This window comes from Callorhinchus milii, unplaced genomic scaffold (assembly GCF_018977255.1).
Source record: "Callorhinchus milii isolate IMCB2004 unplaced genomic scaffold, IMCB_Cmil_1.0 Scaffold2, whole genome shotgun sequence".
NCBI lineage: Eukaryota > Metazoa > Chordata > Chondrichthyes > Chimaeriformes > Callorhinchidae > Callorhinchus > Callorhinchus milii.
Window position 1 is genome coordinate 19,673,720 of NW_024704743.1, and position 14,492 is coordinate 19,688,211.

At 40.8% G+C, this 14,492-nt stretch overlaps 1 protein-coding gene across 1 annotated transcript in view; it reads left to right on the plus strand.

The window, feature by feature from the left end:
• The window catches only part of plxdc2b (plexin domain containing 2b), a 201,869-nt gene extending 187,777 nt beyond the window's left edge, over positions 1-14,092 (plus strand). Inside the window, exons 10-11 of the mRNA XM_042346004.1 lie at positions 13,449-13,509; positions 13,853-14,092. Of these exons, the coding sequence (XP_042201938.1) occupies positions 13,449-13,509; positions 13,853-14,092 (301 nt within the window). The remainder of the gene's footprint in view (positions 1-13,448; positions 13,510-13,852) is intronic.
• Positions 14,093-14,492: the final 400 nt, after the last annotated feature.

Sequence of the window (14,492 nt, forward strand, 5' to 3'; positions counted from 1 at the left end):
AGGAGGATGGAAAAGGTGATGTGTTATTAAATCACTAAAAATTGAGGTCAAACCAGACTGTACTTATCGACCACAAAAACAGAAGTCGCTGGGAACACTCAGCAAGTCAGGCAGCATCTATGGAGAAAGGACAGTGAGCCAACGTTTTGGGACCACAACCCTTCTCCATAGATGCTGCCTGACGCTGAGTGTTCCCAGCAACTTCTTGTTTTGTTTCAGATTTCCAGCATCTGCAGTATTTTGTGTTTCGTTTATACTTATCGACTATCTGAGTTGGTGAAGGGAGTTGTGTAGTGGTTAGGGCGCTCGCCTCGCAAGCGAGAGGATCCAAGGTTCGATTTCCGGCAGGTGCAAAACCTGAGGCAAGTTTCTTTACTCCACACGTCTCTTTTTACCTAGCAGTAAGTAGGAACCCGCTTGTTAGGCGATTGGCGGATTGCTTTCCGGGGGTAATAATCTCTCCAAAAAAATAAATTGGTCACTCATTCCATGATTGTTTGAGGGACACTGCTGTGCATAATTGGTTGCCGTGTTTCGCCCACAAATACAATCAAATCTACTTTACAATATATTTTGTGAAGCTCATTGAAACATCTCACTGACATGATAAGGCACTGTAACAAATGCAAGGATTATTATTTTATACTTATGAACTCCTCAATTATCCCCAACCCTATTTCTGAGAAGCTGGGAACACCATTGAACTTCCACATTGTAGCATTGGGTTTACATGATATTGGCTTTACTCTGCTTCTTTTTCAGGTAACACAATAACTCAGTAACTGTTAGTGCTTTTCAGAATTATAGTGTCACAATTGTTTCTCTTCAATAATATAATGTGATATACCACCTTTCCAACAGGCCGTCTTAAAGCGCTTCAGAGGATACACTGTAAAGTATAGTGACTGTGCATTTGGTAGACAAACACGGCAGCCAATTTACATACAACAATGTCCCACAAACAGCCATGAGGTGAATGTCCAACTTATATCTGGGAGATTGTTAGCCAGGACACCGGGAGAAACTCCCTTCCCTTTTCAAATAGGGTGCCTGGAATCCAAATTTATTTGTGCTAAGATTTCATTGCCATACACCAGGGAAGCAAAGGTTAGACAGGCTTCTACATGGTCCACACTGGCGTAGATATTGGGAAGGACGTTGAGGTTGAAAGTGAGCTGTCAGCAAATCCGGAGACCAGTTGATGTGTTAAAGACCATTAGGCTGCTCAATTTAATTCTGGTGTTAATTATCACAATTTGCATCCCTTGGTTTCTAAACATGCAAATTGAAGCTTTAAAAATGAATGAATTGTTGTCATTCAAAAGTGGGAAGAGCATACTCCTTCATTAAAATTACAAAACGGTATCCCATAAAATAATCACACACAACTGGAGACTTGCAATAGCAAGATCTGCTAATTCCATTGCCTTTGCAGATGGAACAAATTCCAGCCTCAGGCAAGAGAAACTGTAAAAGCAGACAAGTGTTGTTCATCGTAACCTCAGGTAGATTAATCTGATCGTCCAATATAAATCGGAGAAGATAAGGGGGCTTTGCAATGTCATCAACAGGCAGCAGAAAATGCCTTGGGCAATTTAATGGAGAAACATATCAAACAAAGAAATCACTGCTGGTTAGATATGAGAGGAATTACAACATTTATAGGCAGATATATTTGCATAGGTTTTCAAGATTATTGTAGAGAGAATATTATGCACAAGCTTTGCTGGTTTCTCTATTATTGAAAGAGAATTAATACATATAACTAAATTGAACGTTATAATCAAGAAACATGCCATTCATTCCGTACTACTGTTTATATGACCCTCCACCACGCCTGCTGTAGGGATTACATACAATGTGTGCAATGGAGATAATGCTGGAACTTCACCAGCTCAAAGTGCACAGTTTACCATTTTGAAGTCCTAAAGCATAGTGGTTAGTATGCTCACCTCGCAAGTGAGAAAACATAAGGTTCAATCCTGGGCAGGGCAAATTTCCTTACTCCACACACCTCTGTTTACCTAGCAGTAAGTAGAAACCCAGATGTTTGTCGATTGGAGGATTGCTTTTCCGAGAGTAATAATCACTTAGAGAAAAAAAAATTGGTCACACTATTCACAACTGTTTGTAGAACACTGCTGTGTGCAATTGGCTGCCTTGTCTCATCAACAAAATACACAGTCAATCTACCCTTTACATATATTCTGTGAAGCACTTTGAGACGTTTCAATGACATGATAAGGTGCTATATCAAATGCAAGGATTATTATTAATTTTCAGATGTTAGTAAGCTTCAACTATTTGTCTAGCTAGGAATATCCTATATGTTAGGGTGTTGACAGACAGGATTATCAGCGGTCTAAGTATAAAAAAAATCCCAACTCTTACTGATATATTTGTCTCTCCAAGTCACAATGAAGAGCCAGGCTGGTGGGTCACTATATCATCATTATCAATCATCATCACCTGAAGGACTGTGGACCTGCCTGGCTTAGGTATTGGATCACTCAGTCCACCATAGAAAATTGACTCAGATCTTCTTCCCCTTCACAAGGCATTTTACCATGGAGCCAGCTCAACCCAGAGAAGCATCACTTACTCTCCCCACCCCACCCCCGGCTCCATTTATAATAATAATATCCCTTATCCCTAATAATATCCCTTGTGAAGTCCTGTAGCTCAGTGGTTAGAGCACTCACCTTGCAAGCGAGACACCTGGGTTCAATTCCAGGCAGGGCGAAACCTTGGGCAAATTTCCTTACTCCACACACCTAATAATCCCTCCAAACCAATAATGAATTGGTCATTTTCAATCCACAACTGTTTGTGGGACACTGCTGTGCCCAATTGGCTGCCGTGTTTCGCCCACAAATATACGGTCAATTCACTTTACAGTCTATTCTGTGAAGCGCTTTGAGACGTCGAGAAGACGTAAAAAGCGCTAAATCAAATGCAAAGATTATTATTATTACATTTGTTAAAGCATTTTTCACATTGAGCGGATGTCCCTAAGCATGTTTATAGTCTTTATAGACTATAAAGGGCAGTGACTGCTGTATGGGTAATGCAGCAGCCAATTGGCATACAGCAACTTTCACAAACAACAACAACAACAAAATTACATTTATAGAGCACCTTTCACGTCGGGAGGACATCAAAAGGCACTGGAGTCAGGGGTCAGGTCCCGAGCATGGGGGAGGGGTGGGGTAGGGGTGAGGGAAGGCAGAGAGGTGGGAGGGCAACTGAAGGCACGATCGAAGAGGAGGGTCTTGAGTCCGGCCTTGAAGGAGGCAAGGGAGGAAGCGAGGTGAAGGGACTGTGGGATGGAGTTCCAGAGTGTGAGGGCAGAGAGGCTGAAAGCCTGGCCACCAATGGTAGGGTGGGTCGGGAGGGGGCCATGGAGCAGCCTGGAGCCCGCTGAACGGAGCAAGCGGGCAGGTTGGTAGGGAGTCAGTGGGTCAGAGACTGCCATGAAGGAATTGAGGAATTGTTGGCCACACCACTGGGACAAACTCCATTCCCTTTTGGAATAGTGCCATTGAGGGGGCCTCTGTTTAACATCACTTCCAAAGGATGGCATTTCCAACAATTCAGCACACCCCTGGTACTGTACTGGAGTGTCAGCATAAACTGTGAGTTCAGAGTCCGAAACCACAAACTTTTGACTCAAGAGACGAGTTTGCCATCAGCATTTCCTCCCAGGAAGGTAATAACAAATTGCACATCAGATTCTCATACAAATAACTGAGAAAATGTATTCTCCACTTTAATCTCTGAAACTCCTGTTACATTTTATTCTTGTGCAGCTCAAGAACACAGAGCTGCTTACAGTAACTAAATATATTCTGAGATTACTCCAGAATGTTTTCCTGTCTACCTCCAAGGTGAAACAAGTTTGCATTTCCATTATTAAAATTAACAGCCAGGAAAGAAAGGATTTGTCTTTTGCCATCACTAAATGAAACTGCAAGCACACCGAACAGTCCATCCCATGGGGCCTGCCAAACCCTTTAATTTAACTTTTACTAAATAGCTTATATCTGAAATTATTGTTTAACGTATCGCCACAATGCAACACTGTAGTAGTGGAGGAATTGAGGGTAATAGATAGGAACAGTAAATGAGTTACATGACTGCTATTGTGATATTACCATAGTGCAAGGTAATTACTCTCCGAGTAACTGGACTGGAACATTTTAATATTGCTGCCTGTTTTGTCCCTCATTCTTTCAATAAGTATTTTCTGTAAAATATTATGGAAAGAGGAATATGGGGTATTGCAATCATTGCTTCTGTCTATCTCTCAGTCACAAAATGAAAACACTTCATTGGATTTCTATGCAGCTTGATACACAAGGAGAGGAGAGTTCAGCACTGGGCTCGTGCTGGTGATGACGTCATTATTTAGTGCAGTGATATTTCTTTCTTCCTCTTGTCAATGCACTTTACAGTGTATCCTGAGAAGTGCTTTGGGACGTCCTCCTGACATAAAAGGATGACAGCTATTATCATTATTATTGTCCCCCTGGAGGCAGTGACTTGTCCTGGCATCCCTCCCACACTTCATCCAGTTACCTTTATTTATGATTAAGCCTAGATAATAAGTATCTGCAGTTTCTTCAGTCCTGTGCCTCTGTCTCACTCTGGAATAATAATAATAATAATCCTTGCTTTTGATATAGCACCTTGTCACCTTATCACGTCTTTGAGAATCATCTCAAACCAGAAAAATATTGCTTAACCCCACCCCACTCCTCCCCCAGAAGATCAAGCTTTCACCAAAAAATTACAAAGTCAGAATGCTTTAAAGTAATCCCTCTGAAGTGCTTCGAGCCTGACATTCTTATGACTCCCAAACTACCTTTCAGACATAAAAATGGGGTTTAATCAAAGCAACAGTATTGTGCCTATGCTGGTGCTGGTTTCTTCATTGGAGCCAGTATTTCTTAATAGGCTACCTCAAGGTTATGTTGGGGTCCTGTCCTCTGGATGAGACGTTAAACCGAGATCCCATCTGCATGTACAAACCCCAGAACAGGATTTTGGATCCGTGTAGTCTAGCTATGTAAGTTCAGGCAGATTTTAAAGATCCCATTCAAAGAGAGAAGAGTTTCTCCTTGTGTCCTGGTCAACATTCCCTCAGATAAAATTGGTCATTCACACCATGACTGTATGCTTGATACTACTGTGTGCAAACTCTACCACAATCACCTATAAAATACAGTCACTAAACTTCACAGAAAATCATGTGAAGTCCTTCGAGATTTCCATCCCCGCATGGAAGCTGCTGCATTAAATTCAAAATGCAGCTATGAGTTTAATGCATTCAAGAATGCCTATAGTTTGCCGTTGTGCTCTGTGTGCCTTTCATCCTCGTATTGTGGCTCATCTTGGCCAATGCCTAAGAGACAGCAGACTGTGCACAGAGGTGATTCAATTCAGTCTGCGACAAAGTGCAGTGATTTGTGTAGTTCCTCCCGACGTGAAAGGCGCTCTATAAATGGAATCTTGTTGTTGTTGTTTTGTTGTCGCCATTTATCTGGTACAGCTCTGCAACACTATAGCAAAGCGAACTGTTGTGATCAATCAATTTTTTTTGATGTGGTGGTGCGAAAGTCTTTCAGATAGACATTTTCCAGAATTTTACTCCAGAAATCCTTGCTTCAGGAAGTAAATGTAAGAGGCCACAGGTTTGTAAAAAATAAGATCAAACTATTTTCGGTTAGGATTTATGTTTTTTTACTCCACTAAACTTTTTACACCTGTCACTTCAGAAAAACACCTTTAACCTCAGTGCTCATCCTTCTCATGTAATATGGAAAAGAGGTCCACCTGCTTATAATGCCCATGTTGCTAGCAGCGCAGCATGTTTTGCTGCAACACATATGGTATTAATGAGTGTATTTTTCTAGAGTTTCAGTGAAATATAACAATTTAGTACTGTTAGTTCACTTACTGTGCTTTCTGTTGCATATTTGTTTCTAACCTTTTACCCCTCCTGTGTCACATTTCTATTCCATAGCGCTTTGCAAGTCCATAAAGGCAACCCTACTAAAGATGTGCAAACCTTGATATAAACAAGTTTGTTGTAATGTGTGCTGTGTGTATGTTGTTATCAAGCGGGTGTTTATCTCTAGGGTTGATGGGCGTACATACTGATGTTTTTGGCTAGTGAAATGCAATTAGCACTCACAAATACTAATACCCCCTTGGCTAGTGAGTAACATCAATTTAAACATCCAAATGTCTGCCAAATAAATATTCTATGTTGTGAAGCCCATTTTTATTCAGCAGCTTCTAGGCAGAGCCCGATAGCAGCAGCTGTAATGATGCTAGTTTGGTAAATGCCTGTTTTTTAAGTTCTATAATATTGACATTTAAAATTAAATCCTATAATAGCACCTAATTTGTGAGATTTGCAAAAGGAATTGTAACTAGCGAATCTTGCAGATAACAGAATGTTCCTGAGGCTGATCCACTCAGCTCTGCTCAGAGATCAGTTGACGGGCATGTCCTCTGAATGCTTCAGGCATACGCTTTGGTGGCAATCCAAAGCACAAATGCAGTGTTCATCTACAAATATGCAGTAATCTTACAGTAAAATCCTGTGAAGTACTTTGAAGTGGTGTGTTATCTCTCACACTGTCTCCAATTTGTCTCGGCCAACGATTTCTCATCCAGCCCATGCACAGTCTTAGTTCCTCAGGGCTCTGTCCTCAGTCAACCTCTACATGCTCCTCTTCAACCTCTACATGTTCCCCCTTGGTGACATGGGGTCAACTTCCACATGTACGCGGATGTCACCCAATTCTATCTCTCTGCCTCCATCCTCGATTCCAGGACAACTGACATCCTGACAGACTGTCTGTCTGACATCAAGTACTGGATGAGAGCCAACTTTCTACAGCTGAATGTCAGCAAGACTGAGGCCCTCCCGATTGGCTCGCGCCAGCGCCTCAACACCTCAGGCTCCGGCAGCATCAGCATCCACGGTTACACACTCCACCTCACCAAGCCAGTCAGGAACCTGGGTATCTTGTTCGACCCTCAAGTGTCCTTTTTTCTCCATATCCATGCCATGACCCTCTCTACCTTCCCCACCTCCGTAACATTGCCCAACTGCGCCACTGCCTCACCCCTCAGGCCACCAAAACCCTCATACACGCATTCGCCACCTCAAGGCTCGACTCCAGAAACTCATTCCTTGTCGGCCTCCCTACCCTCCACAAGATGCAGAGCATCCAGAACTCTGCAGCTCGTGTCCTCTCCCACTCATACTCTGGGATCCCATCAACCCCACCCTCGCCCGGCTCCACTGGCTCCCCATCCCTCAGACGATAGAATTTAAAATCCTCGTTCTCACCTTCAAGGCCCTCCACGGCCTTGCCCCCTCTTACCTCTCTGACCTGCTAACCCCCTATCAACCTGTCCGCTCCCTCCGTTAAGCAGGCTCAGGCCTGCTCCAGGTCTCCCACAGGACTCGCCCTCCCACTGGCAGCCGGGCTTTCAGCCTCTCTGTCCTCACACTCGTTTTCAAACCCCTTCGTGTCCTGGCACCTCCCTAACTCTCCGACCTGCTTACCCCAACCCGCTGCCTCTGCTGGACTGTCGGAGAGGTAAGGAGCTGCCAGGGTGAAAAGGGATTTGCAAAAGAACCCATGGGCTTGCATTCCTCTGTGATCGTATTGTGTAAAGAGTGTGGTGTGTTCCACTGTGAGGATGAACCTGTACTGCTTGAAATATGACTGTGTGTATTCATATGTGTCTAACTTAGGGATATGCTTTCATATTCTGATCTGCCCTTACAATACTTTCACATATCCTAGGATAGCAGAACAAGAGAGTACATTGTCAGGGTTGCAAAGAGCAATTTCAGGACCAACACCGAGGAGTACTTATTTACCCAGAGGTAATTAATGAGTGGAACAGGTTGCCAGGAAGGATAGTTGAGGCCATGACACTGGACTCATTTAAGAATTAGCTTAATGCTGTAAAGGGAGGGTGGAAGATTTAGAATTCTGGAAGTATGAAATTAATTGGACCAAGAGGCTTTCTACTTATGATCTCCCTTGTGATCCTATGGTAATCATTACTTCAAAGATCCAGATCTTTCATATTATGATCAGACTTTTCCTGTATTTCGGCCTATAATTGTTAATATAGTTCCGATATGGACTGGAATGTGAAGTTCAGGAGAAAAGTACAAAAATACATTGTTTTGTGTTTTCACATATTTGAATAGAGGAATTTTATAATAATACTAATAGTCCTTAAATTTGCTATAATGTTTATAATGCCTATATAACACCAAGAATGTCTCAAAGCACTTTCAAAGTTTTTGTATGGTTTAATGACTTGTGTATTTATGGGTGAACACAGCAGCCAATTTGCACACAGCAAAGTCCCAAAAACAACCATTAAGTGAATGATTGTATCTGGGAGATTGATAGCCAGGACGTTGGGATAAAGGCTCCCTTCTCTTTTTGAATGGTGCCATGGGATCTTTAGCACAGCCATCGATGTTGAGACAAAGAGGCTAAGGGAAGTCCAACAGGCTTGAGTTTGCAGAGCAGAGAAAGTTTGCGGGAGAGTGCAGCTGAAGGAGATTGCAGAATGAGATCAAAAGGAGGGGACAGGGGCTGCAATAGGAAGTAAGATTGATATGAATTGAAACTAAATTAGCAATCGCATTCAGGAATACAGTAAAGATAGCTGATATGGTAAATGGGTAAATTCATATTGGTGCAGTAGAGGGCCTCTCTTTTGAGGTTGAGGCATACTGTCGTGTCACAATACAGCGAGGTGTAATCACTCGTTGACTGATGCTAATCCTCATTTGAAATGGTTGCTGCTGACAACAACAGAAAAATGTTTTGTCCCTGAGCACTGACATCCCTCACATTGAAAAACACACAAATATAAATTAAAATCCATCTCCTGATTCTACGGAAAGGCACCCCGTTGTGCATACTGTCATTGTGTGGAAACCAATTAATAACACCGTTTACACCATAACTCATATTATTGTTCTTTCAACACATTTCATGTGCTCACTTGTGGTGGAGAGTCAGCACTGAATAGCATTACACCTATATTACGTTGTGCCTGATATTCACACAAAGCAAAGGAGATTCAAGTTCATGAAGAGGAAAATGGATGACTGTGAGAAAGGAACTAAAAATTGAAATCTATAAATATCTCATAAAGATTCATGATAGGGTGCCTAATTTTGATAAGGCAGTGAGCTTAATGTCTGCTTCATGTCTGTCCAAAGCTTGTAATTTTTAATATCAATCACTAGCTTTAAGTGTAGCATAATAATGAGGAGAAAAACAAGTTATTGCATACATTTCTATCTTACTAACCCACACTTGTTAATACTGTACCTATTCTACAATGCAAAGCATTGTCTAGGTTCAGTGAAAACGGGTACTGTGCAAAATACACTTATTGTGATCATTTGGGAGGTAAGAAATCAGAAGCATTTTATTCTAAACTCTTGCGATGATTGTGCGTTGGGCTCAGTTTGCTTGGAATGCCAAGTATGCCAATAATACTCATTGAGTTGATTTTAATAGCATTATGAGACAGTAATTTATCTGACTTCAGTGTGGATACTGTGGAACCTGCATGTTGCAGTTTTAGTACATTTTGGAAATTCTGAAGCACAGACTGGGTAATTCACTAATATATCAAGGTATTATTCTGTCTCATATTTCGACGGAAAAGAAAAGCATTTGGATTTACACAACAACTGTAAAAATCCCAAAGGGTAATGATCCAGAGTTCACTGCGAATTACAATGCACCATTTATTCGCATTTGCCGAACTTATTTCAAATGTTCTTCCCTCCAACTGGTCTTCATGCTTAGCGAACAATTTAATTCTTCTGTTTTTTTAATCTCTTTGTTCTGCTCCGCGAGCTAGTGCTCTGTGACAGTCGGTCTTAGGAGTCCAGTATTCCAGGGCACTGCTGATGACAGCACAGCCAGGTTGGCTCATCAGCAGGACTTGGAAGGGCAGACCAGTCACTGGGAACAGGGACTCTTCCAATTCAGCTCATGTTAATGTGTTAGCCAAAGCTCTAACAGGTGGGATGGTCCTCGCTGGACAAGCAGTGGGAAAACTTGCTAGGCAGTGCTCTAAATGGCAAGCTATGCGATTTTAGCTGGTTAGACTTCAAGCCTTGGCTGTTTCCAACTGCGCCTAATACGTTTTGGGATTAGCAGGATGTGTCCCTCCAGGAGAGATTGAAGAGATCAGAGATGCAGGAGAGATGACTGGAGGCAAGGAGTATGGCTTCCGTCTTGTTAACATCTAGTTGCAGGAAGTTCACGCTCATCCAGATAATGATGTCTGCCAGACAAGCTGACAGAACATCAGCAGACATGGATTCGCAGCTGAAGAGCAGAGGTAGATTTGGAAGTAGATTTGAAATAAGGAACGACTTTAAAGCACATTCAGATCTAAAATGCAATATTTGCAAATAGTAACTCGGAATCCATTCTTACTTAGCCTTTTTTGGTTTCAAATTTACGATCACACAGAATCATAGAAATTCTTAAATTCATTCTCAATTTGGAAGCTGTTTCCTTTTGAGAACCATGGAAAACAAGAACAATTTACGTTTATATAGTACATAGGATAACGTCTTTGCTATAAGATAAAGTAAAGATGAGGTTGTATGCTGAGCAGCAGAGGGGGAAAGGTGAAAGATGACCATAGATCCAATTGAAGAGGAAGGGTCTTAGGCAGGATTTAAAGATACAGGGAGAGGGTGTGAGACAGAGGGTCATAGTATCTGAAAACTGGCTTTGAAATTAAGGCTGAAGATTTTCAACAATTAGGTACAATCTTAATTTTTTTGGAATTTTTGACCACAGGTTACAAATACAAACTCTAAGCAGTAATAATAATAATAAAATCCTGACAGTAATTGGAAGTGTGTCTTCCAACCCGAGGGAACTTTGCTCCAAAGCAATCTACTTGAGTGGTGTAATGTACTTCCAAATATTGGCAGGAGTCAATGTTTGCAAATATTGTGTTAGGAGTTTTTAAGGAGTTCTGAATAGACCAAGAAGAAAATATTGGACAACTGAGGTTGAGAACTCAATATTGGCTACTGCTAACATTTCCGCTGCTTCTAACCAACAAGGAGTTTGTCTGAATCTTTAAATTGTTTAAATTAAGTTTTAATACATCGTAGATGTCAAAATCCCCTCTCTATTTACTGCTAAATACAAACCTGATAAAATAACACGCAATGCAGGAAAAACTACATTTTATTACAATAAAAATAATGATCCTTGCATTTGATAATGTAGCTATAGAATTGTAACATCTCAAAACATTTTACAAGTAATCACTGTAAAGTGAAGTGACGTGTGTTTGTAAGCCAATTTTCAGAAGCTGTTCCTGAGCTCAGTGCTACTTTTAGCAACATTCTTATTGCTGTATTTTGAGCCAGTTGTGAAGCAACCTGTTAAAATTCGTATTCTACCAACAATCATCAAAGTACAGTGAAACAACAACAAATACTCAATGTCTAGTGCTTAATCACCATTACAGTTGAGTGAAGCAAGAAATCTTACACATTCAGGGTTGTTAATAGATTCTGCAAAGCAATGTTCTGTTCTATTCGTGAAATTCTCCCCAGAACAAGGGCACCCCATCCTGCGGCTCAAAATTGCATTTAGTCTGAAAAAACATCTGTGTTAAGATGTCAGAATTATGGAAAAATCATAAATTTATTCTAAATTTGAAATGAATTCTTTTCAACAACTGCAGAAACCAGCTTGAAAATGTAAGAATTTTTCCACAATTCTGTGCGGTCTTAAATTCAAATAAGGATCATCTGTGAATAGGTAGTGCAAGATCATTTCTTTCAGGGAAAGTGTGCGAAAGAAACTATCTGTACAGCTCACAGCTTATAAGACAATACTATATTAGTTTTTTTTAAAGTAAACAATTTCTGGGAATGAAAAGAATTCATTACCAGGGTCATTACCTGAGTTACCAGGGTCAAAATTGTGAAATTCTTAAAACACATTTTGTTTCAGATTTAAGTAATGATTTTAAAATGTGCTTTGGAATTCCCTCCTCACGAATTCTGACTAAGGGGAGCAAAAAGCCTCGAGAGCCACCATCTTGGATTCTCACTTAAGTTTTCAAATCCCGAAAACTACCTTGCTGAGTGTACTGGCCTAACTCAAATTGGGTTAAAATTTCAGTTGGCATTACACTGCCATTGCCTCAATCCCTCCAACTTACCCCCCTCTTTGTCCACCTTCATATCGCACCTGAAGACTTTCCTCTTAAACCATGCCTATGGTCACCTCTCCTTTTTTCCCTGCTCGGCATCAGACCGCACCACGGGCTCCAAGACACGCACTTGAAGGGTGCTATATAAACACAAGTTGTTACTGTTGTTTGCTATTAGTGAGATTCCACCCATTACTATCGTGTATTTCCAAAGGCACGGCACGTAACACAGCCCAGAATTTCAACCCAAATATGAGATAGGGCAGGATCCTATGAACAAATCTGGTTAGGTCTGTGGAACCCACCTCAAAAAAAATGTTCATAACTATAATCAGGGTAGAGGCGTCGAGCTCTGCAGAAACACAGTAAAGGCGATTCAATATGTAAAACACTGGTTATCAGCATAAGGTCTGAGTGCCTCAGTTAAAATACCTTTGGACCTTGATCTGTCATTCGGGAGCCACTAATTCTAACCCACTATGGCCCACTAAATCTAAAATCCTTTCTCTGGACCACAGAAGTAGAGGTTCTGAACAGCCTTTTAAACCCATTTAAGTGCAAGCTAAAGGAAAGAAGAGGAAAATTAACCTGTTTTTGTGAAGCGGAAAATTCTTTACACCATGGTTATGCAGATTGCTTTGACTTTATCAATATCATTTCAATGCACAAAGAGAAAAGATGTTGGAGACATTTGCATACAGTAATTGAGCTTTCTCTATGAAGCTTTCAGACAAGTTGAAAAATGTTCAATAATCATTTATTTCAACAAAATCATTTTCCCAGCTGAGAAGATGTTTGAGGCATAATTCTGTTGGCTTGGCTGAGCTATCTTTGGAAGAGTTCAGAAATGTTTTTTTGGCAAATAATTTGACCTAACGTAACTGTGAACAATTACGTGGAGGAAGTTTATATGAAACTGTTACGTGACACTGTCATTCGTGAAATCTCTTTATAATGATCACTGAGCACTATACTCCATCAACCTCCACCAACCTACGAGACACCCAAGGAATGTGTTTAATTTATTTCCAAGAGCTACTGTAACTAGTCTCAAATGCACTCAAAACAAAATCACAAAAATGAATAGCACAAACCGTAATGGAATTATTTCCAAATTTTTCTAAATATCACAGTAAAAGGTGATGTATCAAATTACATTCTTCCTTTTTGTTTGTTTTATCCAGATGTTCCAGTGGATTTGATCGTCATCGGCAGGACTGGGTTGATAATGGCTGTCCAGATGAGGTACAATAGTGCTTGGTCCCAGAAATAGCAATAAAACAAAATGAAAGTGATAATAGAATTTTATTAGTTTCTCCACCTCATTAAATCGTCGTTGTGAAAGCCATCAGCTATAACACGTGTAAGCACGTTAAAGGTATTGAAGTGAAAGGATGAATGGCTTTCAATTTTAAGAAGAACCATCTTATCTTATTGCACCCATTATGATAAGTATTATGTCCAGACAATGGTTTCCTTGCACTATTTGGACTTTGTAATTTGTCTACTGCTCTTCGAGAAGTTGCTTACCCGAGACGGTTGGTTTCCTTACTCTGCTGAAGAAAACCTGTATCTCCTTCTGTTACAGTCTAAAGATAAAACCTGTGACACCAGCTCTGAAGAAGGGATTCCTGCTTCTTCATCCACACCAACTGTTGCTACAACAACTACAAAACCCAGAGTGCTAAGCACCGCCACCACAACTGCTTACACATCTGGTATTCCTACATCCTGCCTAACTACAGAAGGTATGCAGCAAAGTATTGGTTATTGTTGTCACTTGGAAAGGAACCCCACAGTCCATTTGAGAAGAGCTGTCAATGGATGAGCAAACGTAGCAGCAGCACACATTCCAGTCATGACTGGATGGTTAAGATTATCACCCATCGCGAAGTTAATTTCCAGATATTACCTGAAATATTTCATTTTCAGATTGTACAACCAAACCATAGCATATTTTTTACATTTTTTTTAAGCTTAATACAATACAGCTCCCCTCCAGCAATCACACAACAAACCACATGGCTTTCACATAAGAGCGTTTTAGAGACTAAGAGGGAGAAGGATGAAGGTGCATCTTAGCAGAACGCTCAGCAAAATAAACCCCTGGAACTTGACAGCTACATCATGTCTTGTTAGTTGGATTCAAATGTTGCATATCAAAGTAATTAGTTACTGTCTCTGGATGAAAATAAACACAACCGCGTGGCTGGGTGACAGATGATAAC